At 58.0% G+C, this 13,025-nt stretch overlaps 3 protein-coding genes across 3 annotated transcripts; 1 reads left to right on the top strand and 2 right to left on the bottom strand.

The window, feature by feature from the left end:
• Positions 1–606: 606 nt before the first annotated feature.
• Positions 607–3,474, bottom strand: ACA1_219750 (geranylgeranyl reductase subfamily protein; the record flags this gene model as incomplete). The annotated part of the gene is made up of 11 exons (XM_004337214.1): positions 607–666; positions 876–981; positions 1,101–1,242; positions 1,390–1,486; positions 1,614–1,868; positions 2,020–2,087; positions 2,175–2,247; positions 2,343–2,504; positions 2,626–2,758; positions 2,883–2,971; positions 3,052–3,474. 11 exons carry the CDS (start codon positions 3,472–3,474, stop codon positions 607–609), a joined length of 1,608 nt encoding a protein of 535 aa, XP_004337262.1.
• A 244-nt stretch (positions 3,475–3,718) lies between these two features.
• ACA1_219740 (Nacetyltransferase) lies at positions 3,719–4,587 on the bottom strand (the record flags this gene model as incomplete). The annotated part of the gene is made up of 5 exons (XM_004337213.1): positions 3,719–3,767; positions 3,893–4,003; positions 4,086–4,147; positions 4,235–4,428; positions 4,512–4,587. The coding sequence occupies 5 exons, from the start codon at positions 4,585–4,587 to the stop codon at positions 3,719–3,721; spliced, it is 492 nt and encodes a 163-aa protein (XP_004337261.1).
• A 588-nt stretch (positions 4,588–5,175) lies between these two features.
• On the top strand, positions 5,176–12,845 carry ACA1_219730 (Diaphanous FH3 Domaincontaining protein; the record flags this gene model as incomplete). Its single annotated transcript, XM_004337212.1, is given in 29 exon segments — positions 5,176–5,885; positions 5,968–6,055; positions 6,249–6,368; positions 6,468–6,669; positions 6,773–6,884; positions 6,959–7,033; positions 7,136–7,205; positions 7,404–7,499; positions 7,520–7,816; positions 7,930–8,054; positions 8,174–8,373; positions 8,519–9,585; positions 9,683–9,787; positions 9,869–10,049; positions 10,141–10,206; positions 10,288–10,358; positions 10,455–10,511; positions 10,632–10,724; positions 10,836–10,991; positions 11,128–11,200; positions 11,296–11,448; positions 11,568–11,592; positions 11,672–11,682; positions 11,857–11,882; positions 11,899–11,961; positions 12,086–12,172; positions 12,304–12,390; positions 12,497–12,635; positions 12,775–12,845. The coding sequence occupies 29 exon segments, from the start codon at positions 5,176–5,178 to the stop codon at positions 12,843–12,845; spliced, it is 4,626 nt and encodes a 1,541-aa protein (XP_004337260.1).
• Positions 12,846–13,025: the final 180 nt, after the last annotated feature.

Here is a 13,025-nt window from a genome sequence, read left to right as displayed (position 1 = left end):
AGAACTTGCTCGCGTCCGGTACGTAATCTCACTCCACACTACTGGTCCGGCCACCAAGTGTTGGTTTGCGAGTCTCGCACGAACATTCCCACCATCGCCGCCGGAAATTACCCAAAATGAATACATTTTATTTATTTATTTGTAATTTTGTGTAATTATACAAAATAAAAGATAAAAGATGAAGTAAAAGATGTGCCGCGGAGGAGACGAGTCGAGCCCTCTGGGATGGTGAGGACGCGACTGATTATTCCTGAGCAATCGCTTTTGGAGATCTACAGAGGTTGCGTCGTCATTGTGGTTGCTCGCCCCATAAAGACTCGGCCACTACGCACACCCCGTCTGCCTCCGTGCACACACTCTTGCGCACGCACACACGCCACCACCGTGGCCTCTACCAAGTTCGTCACAACGACCATCACCGACAATCGTCACAAAGGCCCATTGAACAAGAGGCACATTTGGGGCCGGGAGTGAGCGTTGCCGCCACGGTTATGGGACAGTGCCGGAGTTCTGCCCTCTCGAGACAAGAAGAAGACGAACGAAGCAAAGAGAGAAGGAGCAAGACGAGCAAGACGAAAGAAGCCTATGAGAGACAACTGGTGGTCTTTATGTGCCTGGTGGGGTGAGCTTGCCATAGCGCAGTTGTCGCCAGAGCAACACGAAGGCCTGCAGCGCGATTGGGAAAGCGCTGGCATTTTTTTGCACGGTGAGTCTTGCTGTGTGCGTGTGCGGCGAGCATGTGGTGCGTGTGAACGAACGCGTACCAGGTAGGATAGAAGAACCATATCTTGCTCCGGCCGCCCATCATGGCCTGGAGAGCCAAGTTCAGACCGAGCACCACGCACAGGGGAGCAACAATGCGTAGGTAAAAGTACCGTGGCCCATGCTCCGACGAACGCGTCGCCCTTGCGCTTGATCACCTCGGCAGCGGCATCCAAGAGGATGGGGAACCTGTACAGTAGGCGCAGAATCAGGAAGGACCTACACAAAGACACGCACACGTTAGACACGACCGTCATTGGCACATGCAACACGCACGCGACACACAACACACGACACATATACGCAGAGGCGAAGAAGAAGAAGAAGAAGGGTCGTACAGCCAAAAGTCCCACCCGAAGGCCTTTCTCCATCGCTGTTGGTACACCTTGAGCCGCCCCGCGGTGAGGTCTCCCTCTCGGAAGGCCTCCACCAGGGTCTCCGCTGCGATCTTGGCCGCCTCCATCGCGAAATGGATGCCCCCTGCCCGCCGCGCGGTTACGTGTGAAGGTGGTATCGAAACGGTGAGCGCACCAAGCCCAAAGGCGGGTTACACGGCTTCGTCGCACGCAAACAGCACCGCACAGCAACACACACACACACACACCACACACAGCAACACACACACACCTCCGGTCAGCGGATCGACTTGTCCCGCAGCATCGCCGACCACCAGGAAGTGGTTGCCGTAGCTCCTCGACACTCCACCGACGCGCATCGGTGCAAACTGGGACCATAGAGCTCCGCGGTCAGTTCTCACGATTGCGTCTACAGTAGCTGTGGCGTGTGTGTGTGTGTGTGTGTGTGTGTGTGTGTGTGTGTGTGTGTGTGTGTGTGTGTGTCAAGGTCCGCACCTTGCACGGGGTGACGGCAACGTCCGGCCCGAGCGCCTGCTTGATGTACGGATCGGTCTCCATGTAGTCGCTGTAGGCCTCCTGCAGCTCTTCGACCGTGCGGCCCTTCCAACGGGACGTCGAGGGGAGCGGGATGAAGTAGCAGCACATGTTGAGGAAGTCCTCCAGCTCGTGGAACACCACGAAGAAGCCCGGCAGCAGCTGTTCCGAGTAGAACGACACGTGGTCCGCTGCCGGGAACGCGTGGGTGCCGGCCTGTAGCAGCACCAAGCCAAAAATCGTGAGAAGGCTGTGGCCGCGTGTGCGTGTGCGTGTGCGTGTGCGTGTGCGTGTTGTGCAATTGAGAAAGAGAGCTGACCTTGGCGAAGGAGCGACAGCAAAACGTGTTCGGCGGTGAGTTTATGACCCCGAGCTGGCGCGCTATCTCTGATTTGGCTCCATCGCAGGCCACCAACGCTCGCGCCCTGTACACATCTGCTCGAGGCGCGCGTTGGGAAGAGGAGAGGCCTAGTCAGCCGCGGGTCTGCCTGCTCAGACCGACCCATCGAATGCGATGCGTACAGTTCTCGCCGTGCGTGTCCATGGTGTCGAGCACGATGGTCCAGAGCTCGTCCTCCGGGTTCCACTTCACGGACTACATGAAGGTGAACACGCACGCACCACACACGACACGCACGACACATGATGAGGATGAAATGAAAGAAGCAGGCCATCGCGGAGAGAGCGTACTTTGACAGTGAAGCCGTCCAAGAGCGTGGCACCGGCGCTCTCGGCTGCGTAAGCGATCTTTTCGTCGAGTATGATCCTCTGTACGGAGAGCAGCCGCTCGCCGGTGGTCAGCTTTCCGATGAAGCTCAGCCCCGACGGGCTCACAAAACCTCCCGAGTTGCCCTGCACCAAACACACACACCAACCAACGTCAAGTCTCTAATCGCGTGTGCCGTGTGCCGTGTGCCGTGTGCCGTGTGCCGTGTGCCGTGTGCCGGTCTTGTGAGGTGGAGGTTGACGTTACCCATCGGCCCTCTTTCTCGAGCACGATTTGCTGAAGTACGCCCATTTCCTCCAGATGCTTCTGTGCCAGAGGCGGGACCACGTCTCCGCACACCTTGTCGTGCGGGAAGCGCTGGCTATCGATCAGGATCACGCTGCACAAGCCACGCGCGTGGCACATCACGAATGAATGACAACACATGTCAGCAGCCACTCGTGCGCCGCCGAACAGAAACCGGTTTCCCTGCGGCAGGGCAGGGCAGGGCAGGGCAGACGAACCTGTGGCCGGCTTTGGCCAGGTGGTAGGCACAGGTCGCCCCGCTTGGTCCTGCGCCCACGACGCACACGTCCACGATGCCCTCCTCCTCCTGCGACCACCATTCAATGATAATCAATTAATAAATAACAATACTATTTACATAAATATTTATAATATAATGAGTGGTACCTCGTGGGGAGGGATGCAGGATTTGCGAAAGGCGGCGCGGTACCACCGCCATAGGGAGTAGAGGCAGAGAACGCCACCGCCCCACATCGCAAAGTGCACCAGCTGCCGCCTGCGCAATTGCTTCACGAATTCGATGATTCGCCACACGAGGCGCTTGAGGAAGAGCGGCAGTCTTATCGATGAAGCAGAGGGCGAAGAAGAGGAGGAAGTCGCAGTCGAGGCAGCTGTTGCAAAGTAGCTGCCCACACCCCCTCCTCGGCTCGTCTGCTCCACCTTGGCGGCCTGCTGCGCCCGCCTCTTCTTCCACTCCAAGTAGCGGCCCAGCAGGGTGGTCGTCGTGCCCTCTGCAGCTGTCCCTCGGGCGCCACCCCCTCGCACCGCGCCCACAGCTCTACCTCGGGACCCCTCTCGGGTTCGGCCCATCCTCTTGCTCCTCGCCAGACTCAAAGCTTCAACTAAAAACTGTCCCGAAATGAAATAATAGTTTATAAATGATAAATATTATTTATTTACTATTTATTTATTTTAATGATGCAAGAGAGAGATGAAGCATCATGTTTGTAAAAGACGGAGACCTGTGTCTGTCAGACGTTTGTCTCCAAGTGTGATATGTACAGTGCAATGAACCAGCCAAGAGAGTATGCGGGGCGGTGTAGTGCGGCGTCGCTCAGAGCGCCGCTTTCTTCTGGGGAATGTAGCACACCATCTGTACTTCCCTGTGTGCAAGCAAGTAAGGAGGAGATGAGAAGGCTCTTCTCGGACCAACATCACTGCATGAGGACGAATAGCCAATGATGCTGTTGTGGAGAGAGAGAGAGAGAAGGCTTGATAGCTGGCGTACTTCTTCGTGAAGCCGGTGCGCTCGTAGAAGGGCACGTTCTTCTCCGAGCAGTCCAGTATGATCTTGTAGCAGCCCAGCCTCTCGCCAATGTCCCTCAGGTGCTGAATCAGCCTATGTTGCGCACAACACAATGATAGACGTTGGACATCGATATGACACCACCGCGCAGCTAAGCTGGAGTGAAGCATTGTACTTGAGGCCAAGATTCTTGCCGCGGTAGGTGGAGTCGACGACGACGTCTTCAATGTGCCCGCACTGCGACAAGAGAAGAGTAGAGGGGTGGGCACGGCTTGTGTGATAAAACGTTCACGGGGAGCGCGAGGCGAGTAGAACAGAGCGTACCGAACCGCAGTCGTGAATGATCTTCTTCTCCACCATGAGCGTGGCACAGCCGGCCACCTGCCTCTTGGCCAGGTCCTCGCACACCACTACGAAGTAGGTGTCGCCTTGTTGCCTGAACTCGTTGAAGCGGCGCGCGAACTGCTCCTTGGTGACGTTGCCCACTTCGGTCAGCTGGCCCAGCACACGACAGATTCCTGGCGCAATCAAGAGATCAATCGGCAGCAGATGATTTGAGCACCAATCAATTCAACGACTTGGCATCTGTGCGGAGGCTCACCTTTCTCGTAGTCGCTCAGCTCGAGCAGGCGAAACACAAAATCACCATCTTGAACGGGGCGGAACACAGCCGACATTGTTAGAGTAGTTGGTAGTGCTGACGATAGACTTATGACTGACGTATGCCGTTGTGCGGGTTCTTGAAGAAGAAGTAGTGGCCTTGGCCGCTACAGACACGTTGCGGCTCACGCTACGAGTACAGTCCCAGGCTTACCGTTCTAGCGTCCTGTTCACTGGATTTTCTGGACCACAGCTACAAAGAAATTAAAGAGAAAATGATTTCTCTTCGATAGCACAGTGGTTGTGACTGGCCAGACCGAAGGAGCAATGCGCAGCTTGTGTCAACACCAAAGCGGTGGCATTGGAGAGCGCAAGAGGCTTGTCTGATGATGCAAGTACAAAGACTTGAGTTTGATGAGACACTCTTGAACAGGCACCTGACACAAATTTGGTGAAAAGAAATGACAAAAAATACAATTTCTTTACTCGTACCCGTTGGCGCTGAACTGTTAGTTCGGCGGCTACAGATTTCATTGACCACTACAGGAGCTCATCTAATAGAAGAATCCGCGACGTACCTAGACTTTGGTGGTGACTAGCGCCAACGTAAATCACCAATAACCTCTTCATCCCCCCTTTCTCATCGTGGGGGCGAGTCATTCAAGATGAAGAAGTTCTTTTCATTCGGAAAGAAGAAAAAGAAGGAGAACGATTTGAAGGAGAAGGAGGAGGAGGGCTATGATGCGGTGGATGACGATTACAACGAAGATGGAGACGATGACACCTCCGCCCCTGCCCCCGCCCCCGTCACCCGGCGCGATTCGCGGGCTCGCTTCTCCACCTCCCTCCCCAGCGTTCATGGCGGAAGCGGCGAGAGCGTGCCCACCACCCAGCACGGGAGGTCATCCGGGCTGGCCACCAGCTCGGCCGCCGGCTCCTCGCCTCCATCTTCATCTTCATCTTCATCTCCCGCTACGCGCCCCCACGCATCCACCGTCTCCCACTACGCCTCCTCCACATCGAGCGCTGGCCACGCTGCGACGTCTGCAGCGGCTGGCACCAGCTCGCCACCACTGGTCACCAACAAGCCCTTCGAGGGCCTGGGCATCGGCGGTGCCCAGGCCGGCGACCGCAGCTCGATCGGCCGCGGCAGCGTGGAGCGCAAGGTGGCCGCCTTCTCGGCGTTCCAGGCCGCCCAGGCACCCGCGCCCGGGCCGAACGCCACCACCAAGGAGCGGTCGGTGACGATGAACTCCACCAGGCCCGGCTCCAATCAGGTGCCCTCTGGTGGCGGCGTGGCCGGCGCGGTGGCGAGCGCGGCCGCTGCTTCGGGGGCGCCTCGCCCGACGCGCCGCGTCGAACTGCAGCGCACACGGTATGCACGCTTAGAGCCGCGTCGTGTGATTGTTTGATTGATGGATTAACTCACTCTTTGTTCATCACCGCACCGAGTGCAGATCGCACAGCCACAAGAGGGAGGAGTTGAATTCGAACTCGAGCATGCCCTCCAAGGAGAAGATCGAGCTCTTATTCAGCAAGTACCTGGTAACGATGATTCTCGCCTTTCCCTTAACGCGTGTGCTGCGTGGCCTCTCTCTCTCTCTCTCTCTCTGTGTGTGTGTGTGTGTGTGTGTGTGTGTGTGTGTGTGTGTGTGTGTGTGTGTGTGTGTGTGTGGCGTGTCGTGTTGTTGGTATTTGTAAAGCTTAGCGTTCGCGTCTGGCTCAATTGTTTACACAGAGGGAACAAGATCTGCCGAGAGAGAAGAAGGACGTGATGAAGAAGTGGTCGTCGCTCGACAAATGGAAGCAACTCCAACAGCAGGAGCAAAAGGAAAAGGACACGGAGCACGAAGCCAAAGTACGTTCTGTCGTACCACTACGAACACTCTTCGTTGGGTGGTGCCATGCTGGTTTTGTGCGACCTTCAATGACGGTTTCTTTGCCAATCGGTTCGCAGAAACAACTCCTGGCGTCCGGCGTACCGGCTGGGACGCCACAGGTCTCTGGGCCGATCGCAGTGGTGCACGTCAACGCGGGCCTGCCACCACTGACGGCGACCCCGACCGTGTCGGCACCGATCATGGTCACAAAACCGAGCGAGCACGTCTCGACGCCGACCTCGCCCAGGAAGGCTGCCGCTCAGACCAGCGCCCCACCACGTACGTCATTATCGTCGTCGTCGTCGTCGTCGTCATTTTTATTTGAGTTTGAGCTCACAGTAAACGTCATCGTCATCGGCCACCGGTTATACCACACCCGCAGGATGGAAGATCATGGAGTCGCAGGCGTTCTACATCAGCGCGCTACAGACCGAGTTCACACTGCGGCTCGTCGAGGCCCTGGCGCAGACGCTCAGCCGGCAGGCAGTGACTTGGTGCGTACACCAACCACCAAAATGCTGCATGACGCAAGTGACTTCATCATCTTACCTTCAATCAACCTCTGCAGGCAGCACCAGTTCGAGAAGCTCGGCGGATTCGCCTTCATGCTCAAGAACCTGGCGGACCTGGAGAAGAAGACCGTGTACGTTCCTTAACCCAACCTATCTTGTTCACTCGAATTGGTACAATCGACCACTTGTGTGACCCTCCTTCTCCTTTCGTTGGTGGTTCATGTTATCTGCAGGCGCACCGACGAAGAGAAGCTGCTCATCTCGGCCTGCATCAGCTGCCTCAAGGTCGTGATGAACAACAAGGTACTTCAACCCTATAAAAATATATTTCTTTCTTTCTATATTTCTATTTCTATTTCTATTCTATATTAACGTATAATTTAATAATACAACTTTCATATACTAATTATTATCTGCACTGTTATTGATGTTTTCTTTCATACTAACACAATCAAAAAACAATTCAATCATCGCCAGTACGGTCTCGGCATAGTGATGCAGAAGGAGGGCGCGCTCAAAACGATCGCGCTCGGTCTCGACCACCCCGACGTGAAGACCAAGATCATGGTCCTCGAGCTCCTCACCACCGTATGCATGGTGCCCCCGAATGGTCACAGGCACGTGCCCCCTACCCCCCCGATCCCGCACCACCGCTCCGATCGCACACGCGTGGCGCTGACTGCCTCATTCTCTTCAGGCTGATCGTGGAGGCCATGACCAACTTCAAGGCCGTCAAGCGCGAGAAGGCGCGGTTCAATCAGCTGCTGGTCATTCTCAAGAGGTCGAAGAGCGTGGAGCTCAAGACGAACGCGCTGGGCCTGGTCAACGCCGTGGTGAACGTGCCCAGCGACATCGACCAGAGGATGCACTACAGGAACGAATTCATCCGATTGGGCCTCAAGCGCATCCTTAAGGTAACGTTACCTACCGTCCGATTGGCGCTCCCGGTTGTTATGCAACGTTGCATGTCATTTGGGGCCACTCACCACTTACGAACTTTTAACCAACCAACCGCAACCGATTGCAGGCCCTCAAAAAGGAGCAGTTGCCGGAGGACCTGGCCACTCAAATCGAGGTGTACGACGAGGAATCGCGAGCCGACCAGGAGGAGCTCGACCAGCGGTTCTCGGACATGGGCGTCGATGATATCGAGTACGTTCTAGCCCACATCGTGCCATGCCTGCCCCTTTCCTGCGTAGTTTCCCACCCAACTCACACACACACCACACCACACACATCGCACACACAACACGCACGCATGAACCGCGCAGCGACATGCACCAGGTCTTCACGGCGCTGAGCAAGTCGGCCAAGGCGGCGGGCCTCGCCCCATCGCTGCTCTCCCTGATGCGCCACCTGTGCCTCTTCCCCGTGGGCGAGGAGGGCGGCGTCCGGGCCTACGTGCTCGCTGAGCGGCTGGTCCAGCAGGTGGCCCTGCAGAAGAGCAACATCGCGCTGGACGAGGTCGGAGGTATGAAGTGGCGGCCGCTTCGCTTCACAGTCGATCAGCTCATCGATCTCACCTCCAACGCGTCGTCTTGTGTGTGTGTGTGTGTGTGTGTGTGTGTGTGTGTGTGTGTGTGTGTGTGTGTGTGTGTGTGTCAACGCTCCGCTAGGCGTACATGTGAACCTGGAGGAGCTCTCGCTCGCGGTCAAGGGCGCGAGCGATAGCGTGGCGCTCAACAGGAAGCTCGAGGCGCTGCAGGCCAAGATGGCCGAGTCGAAGAAGAAGAAAAAGCAGAAGGACCAGCTGATCATCGAGAAGGAGGCCATCATCCGGCTCATGGACAAGCAGCGCCAGGCCGAGCGGGCCAAGTTCGAGGAGCAGCTGAAGCAGAAGGACGTTGAGGCCAAGGAGAAGATGGACGACGTGCTCCAGCAGCGCACCGCCGAGCACCTGCGCGAACGCGAGCAGTGGGTCCGCGAGCGCGATCAGTGGGAGCGCGAGCGCAAGGACTGGGCGCACGACCGCAACGAGTGGACCCGCGGGCGCGACGAGTGGACCCACCAGCGCGACGAGCTGGAGCGCGAGAAGGAGGAGCTGCAGAAATCGCGCAGGAAGCGCATGAGCGGCAGCACCTACCAGAAGCCCGCAGGCAGCGCCGGCGGCGAGGTCGGTGACGCGGCGGGCGCCGAGGCCGAAGCGCCGCCGCCCCTGCCCGCCAGCCCGCGCTCGCGCCCGCGCCAGACCAACAACAACAGCCCGGGCGTGCAGCGTCAGCGGCGGAGCGGGTCCTTCATCGGCGGCAGCGACGGCGCCTCGCCCTCGCGGAGCCCGGTGCTGCCGCGATCCGGGCGCGGCTCGCTCATCGGCGCCAGCGGTGACGACGGACCGCCTCCGCTGCCGCCTACGCCGGCCAAGGCCCAGCAGCGCGCCTCGGGCGACGACGAGCTGCCGACGCCGGCCAAGGTGCAGCTCGACGCGCTCGGCTTCCCCGTCGACGACCGACCGCCGAGCCTGCCGCCCACGCCCGGCCGATCGTCCAGCAATGCCGACAGTCCGGCGCCGAACAACATCGCGGCCTATATCGCCAGCGATGAGGAGTACCGGCGGATGAAGCAGCTGCTGGCCCAGCTGCTCGGGCGCGAGGGCGAGGTCACCCTGGCCGTGCTCAAGCAGATCATCGAGCAGCGACCCGCCGCCGTCACCGCCGCCCTGTCCACACCTACACCCGTCGCTGCCGTACGTGTTCGCGGATTAGCTCTACCGCCACTTTTATCGTCAACACCCACGTCGTGTGTGTCGCGTGTGTCGCGTGTGTCGCGTGTGTCGTATGTAGGACGCAAAGCCGGACGATGGAGGAGCAGGACCCAACAACTCTACGACGACCGCACCGGACGTGGCGGAGGCGCCCGCGGCCCCCCTCCGGCCCCGCCCTCGATCGGTGCGCCGCCGTTTTTTTTGCCCCCCGCCGCCCCCCATGGGCGGCCCCGGCGCCCCGCCCGCGGCCTCGCTGCTGCCCAAGCGCAAGATTCAGAAGCCGTCGATCAAGCTCAAGGGCTACCAGTGGGTCAAGCTGCCCGACGCCAAGATCAAGAACACCGTGTGGGGCAGCTTCGACTTCCAGAAGCAGATCCGGTTCGACTGGAACGAGATCGAGGAGATATTCGCCGCCAACCCGCTCCCCACCAAGGAGAGGTCCAGCGGTCCGTTCTCTCTCTCTCTCTCGCCCCCCCCCGTGTGTGTCGTGTTCGTTCTCATTTTTTGGTTCGTCTTCGCTCTTTTGGACACACACAGGGTCGACCATCGTGAAGCCTGAGGCTCGCGCTCACGTCTTGAACGCCAAGAAATCGCAGAACATCGGTATCGTGCCCCATTCCATAGAGCCAGGCCGCGGCTTCTGGTGTTTTGGCTGACGTGCTGTGTCTGGTGTGTGACCTCCAGCCATCATGTTGGCGCGACTCAAGCAGCCCAACGAGGTGATCAAGAAGGCCATCCTCTCGCTCGACGAAATGGTGCGTACGGCCGAGAGCGAAGTGAAGTGTTGTGCATGTGTGCAGGCGCGTGGCCACCCAAGAAAATTAAGATCTCACCTTCTTCGCCCTTCTCAGGTCCTGACCAAGGAGAACATTCGAATGCTCCACGCCTTCGGACCCACCGCGGAAGAGGTGCGCACACTCACCATCTCAATTCTTCTTTTTTTAATTGTTGTTAATTTATCGATTGACTGACTGAAATTGACATCGACTGACTGATATTGACACGATTAAATATATATAATATATTAGATCGATCAAATCAAGGACCACGTGAAGAAGGACAGCGAGAAGCCGCCCGAAAGCCGCGTGGCGCTGGCCGACCCGGAGCAGCTGTTCCTCGAGGTACGCCTCCGCGCCGCTTCCCCTTCTCCATTCGCCTCAGAGAGCTAATGACGTCATCACCAACGCACGCACACGCCGCACACGCCGCACGCACGCACACACCGCACACAGTTGTCCAGCGTCTCCAATCTGGAGGAGCGCCTCAGGTTCTTCCTCTACAAGCTCGAATTCGCCGACAAGCTCGCCGAGATCAGACCGGGCGTCGAGACCGTGCGCGTCGCGACGACCGAGTTCAACAACAACAAGAAGTGGATGCAGATCCTCGAGGTACGCCGACCGGCCAGCCGGCCAGCCAGTGCACTACTTACACGCCCTCGGTTGGGGGTGGCTCACCCCTTTTGCCTGCCTTGCGTGTCGCATGTGTCATTTGTGTGTGTGTGTGTGTGTGTGTGTGTGTGGGCAGCTCGTGCTGTTTTTGGGTAACTTCGTGAACGAGGGCACCTTCAGAGGCGGCATCAACGGTTTCAAGCTCTCCAGTTTGCAAAAGGCACAAAACACGCACACACACACGCACACGCACACGCACACGCACACACACACACACACACACACACCAGCGTAGCGCTAAAAGAATGTTTCGGGAATGGCGACCAGATGATGGACGTGCGAGGGGTGGACGGTCGGACCACGCTCCTGCACTACCTGGCCAAGATCATCCGCAACGAACACATGGAGCTGCTCGACTTCACCGACGAACTGTCCCACTGCGCCGACGCCGCCAGAGGTACGCACACGACACACACGACACGACACACACCGCACACACCGGCACACGCCGCGCACACCGCACACGCACACATGTGAGGCATACGACCAACGACACGACCCGCGTGGTGTGTGTAGTGTCGCTGAGCTCCCTCAAGTCCGAGTTCATGACGCTGAAGAAGGAGCTGCAGCAGCTGGAGGACGCCCTCCCGAAATTCAGCCCCGGCAAGCCGGAGGACAAGTACATCGACACGTTCCAGATATCCTTTATTCCAGCGACACACACACACACACACACAACACACACGCACGACACGACACGACACGACACGACACGACACGACACGACACGACACGACACGACACGACACGACACGCGCCATCGCACACCGCACACGCATGCACATACGTACGTGCTGGATTGAAGTGAAGTATGGGCGCCTTGACCTGATCGTACGAATTCGACAAGCGGGCGAAGGACGTGCTCTACATCCTCGACGAGACGCTCGTGGAGACCGAGCAGCTCTTCAAGGTACTCTTCTTCTTCTCTTCTTTCGTCTTCATTCTTCTTCTCTGTCGTCTTCTTCTTCGTTCTTCTCTGTCGTTTTCTTCGTCTTTGGTCATCTTATTAATCGCGCACGCGCGCTGGCGCACAGAGCGTGCTCACCTTCTACGCTGAAGACCCGCAGTGCGACCCGGAGGAGTTCTTCACCGTCATCTCCTCCTTCTGCTCCGCATTCGAGGTGCGCCTCGTTTCGTTTCTCGTTTCGTTTCTAGTTTCATTTCTCGTTTCGTTTCGTTTCGAGTGTTGGGTTTTTGGGTTTTGTTGGGTGGAGGAGGCTGATGCGATGACGTGGACCGTTGTCGGGTGCAGAAAGCGGCGGAGGAGAACGAGCGGGAGAAGAAAGCCTCGGAACGGGCAGCCAAGCGAGCGGCGCAAAAGGAAGAGAAGGACAAGAAGGTCGCGCACCCACAACACGACACACGACGCACGACACGGTGCACACGCACATTTGATCCTGCGTGCCGCGTGGCTTAAGACGTGTCGTCGATTGCGTGCACCACAGGTCACCCTGCGCCGACAGCCCACCCGAGCCGGCTCGGCGGTAGGCAAGATGCCGCTTCTCGACGAGGAGGACGAAGGCGTCGTGGACGACATCCTCAACACCCTACGCGAGGGTTCCGTCTTCCGTCACCGAAGACTAGGTACCGTGTCGTGTGTCGTGTGTCGTGTGTCGTGTGTGTCGTGTGTCGTGTGTCGTGTGTCGCGTGTCGTGTGTCGTGTGTCGCGTGTCGCGTGTGTGTCATGCGGCGTAAGTAGCGGCAGCTGACATTCTGTATGTAGGCGTGAGCACCGACGACAAGGGGCAGCCGAACATCGCCATGAACGTGCTCGCCGACTTCACCAAGATGTGAGCCACCCGCAGCCGCCCCCCGCCCACTACGCGTAGTGCAAGTCAAGACGAGGCGCGACTTCCTTCGCGAGCGGGCGGACTGGCCACGAAGCCTTCGGAAGGCTGAGATTGTACACTACACACACACACCAGTGTGTTGGCACATTATGTTATTGCTATGCTATGATAAATGAAACGATAT

Source organism: Acanthamoeba castellanii (genome assembly GCF_000313135.1).
Source record: "Acanthamoeba castellanii str. Neff unplaced genomic scaffold scf7180000084758, whole genome shotgun sequence".
NCBI lineage: Eukaryota > Discosea > Longamoebia > Acanthamoebidae > Acanthamoeba > Acanthamoeba castellanii.
The sequence above is the reverse complement of the archived record's forward strand: the minus strand, read 5'-3'. Positions and strand labels throughout refer to the sequence as shown.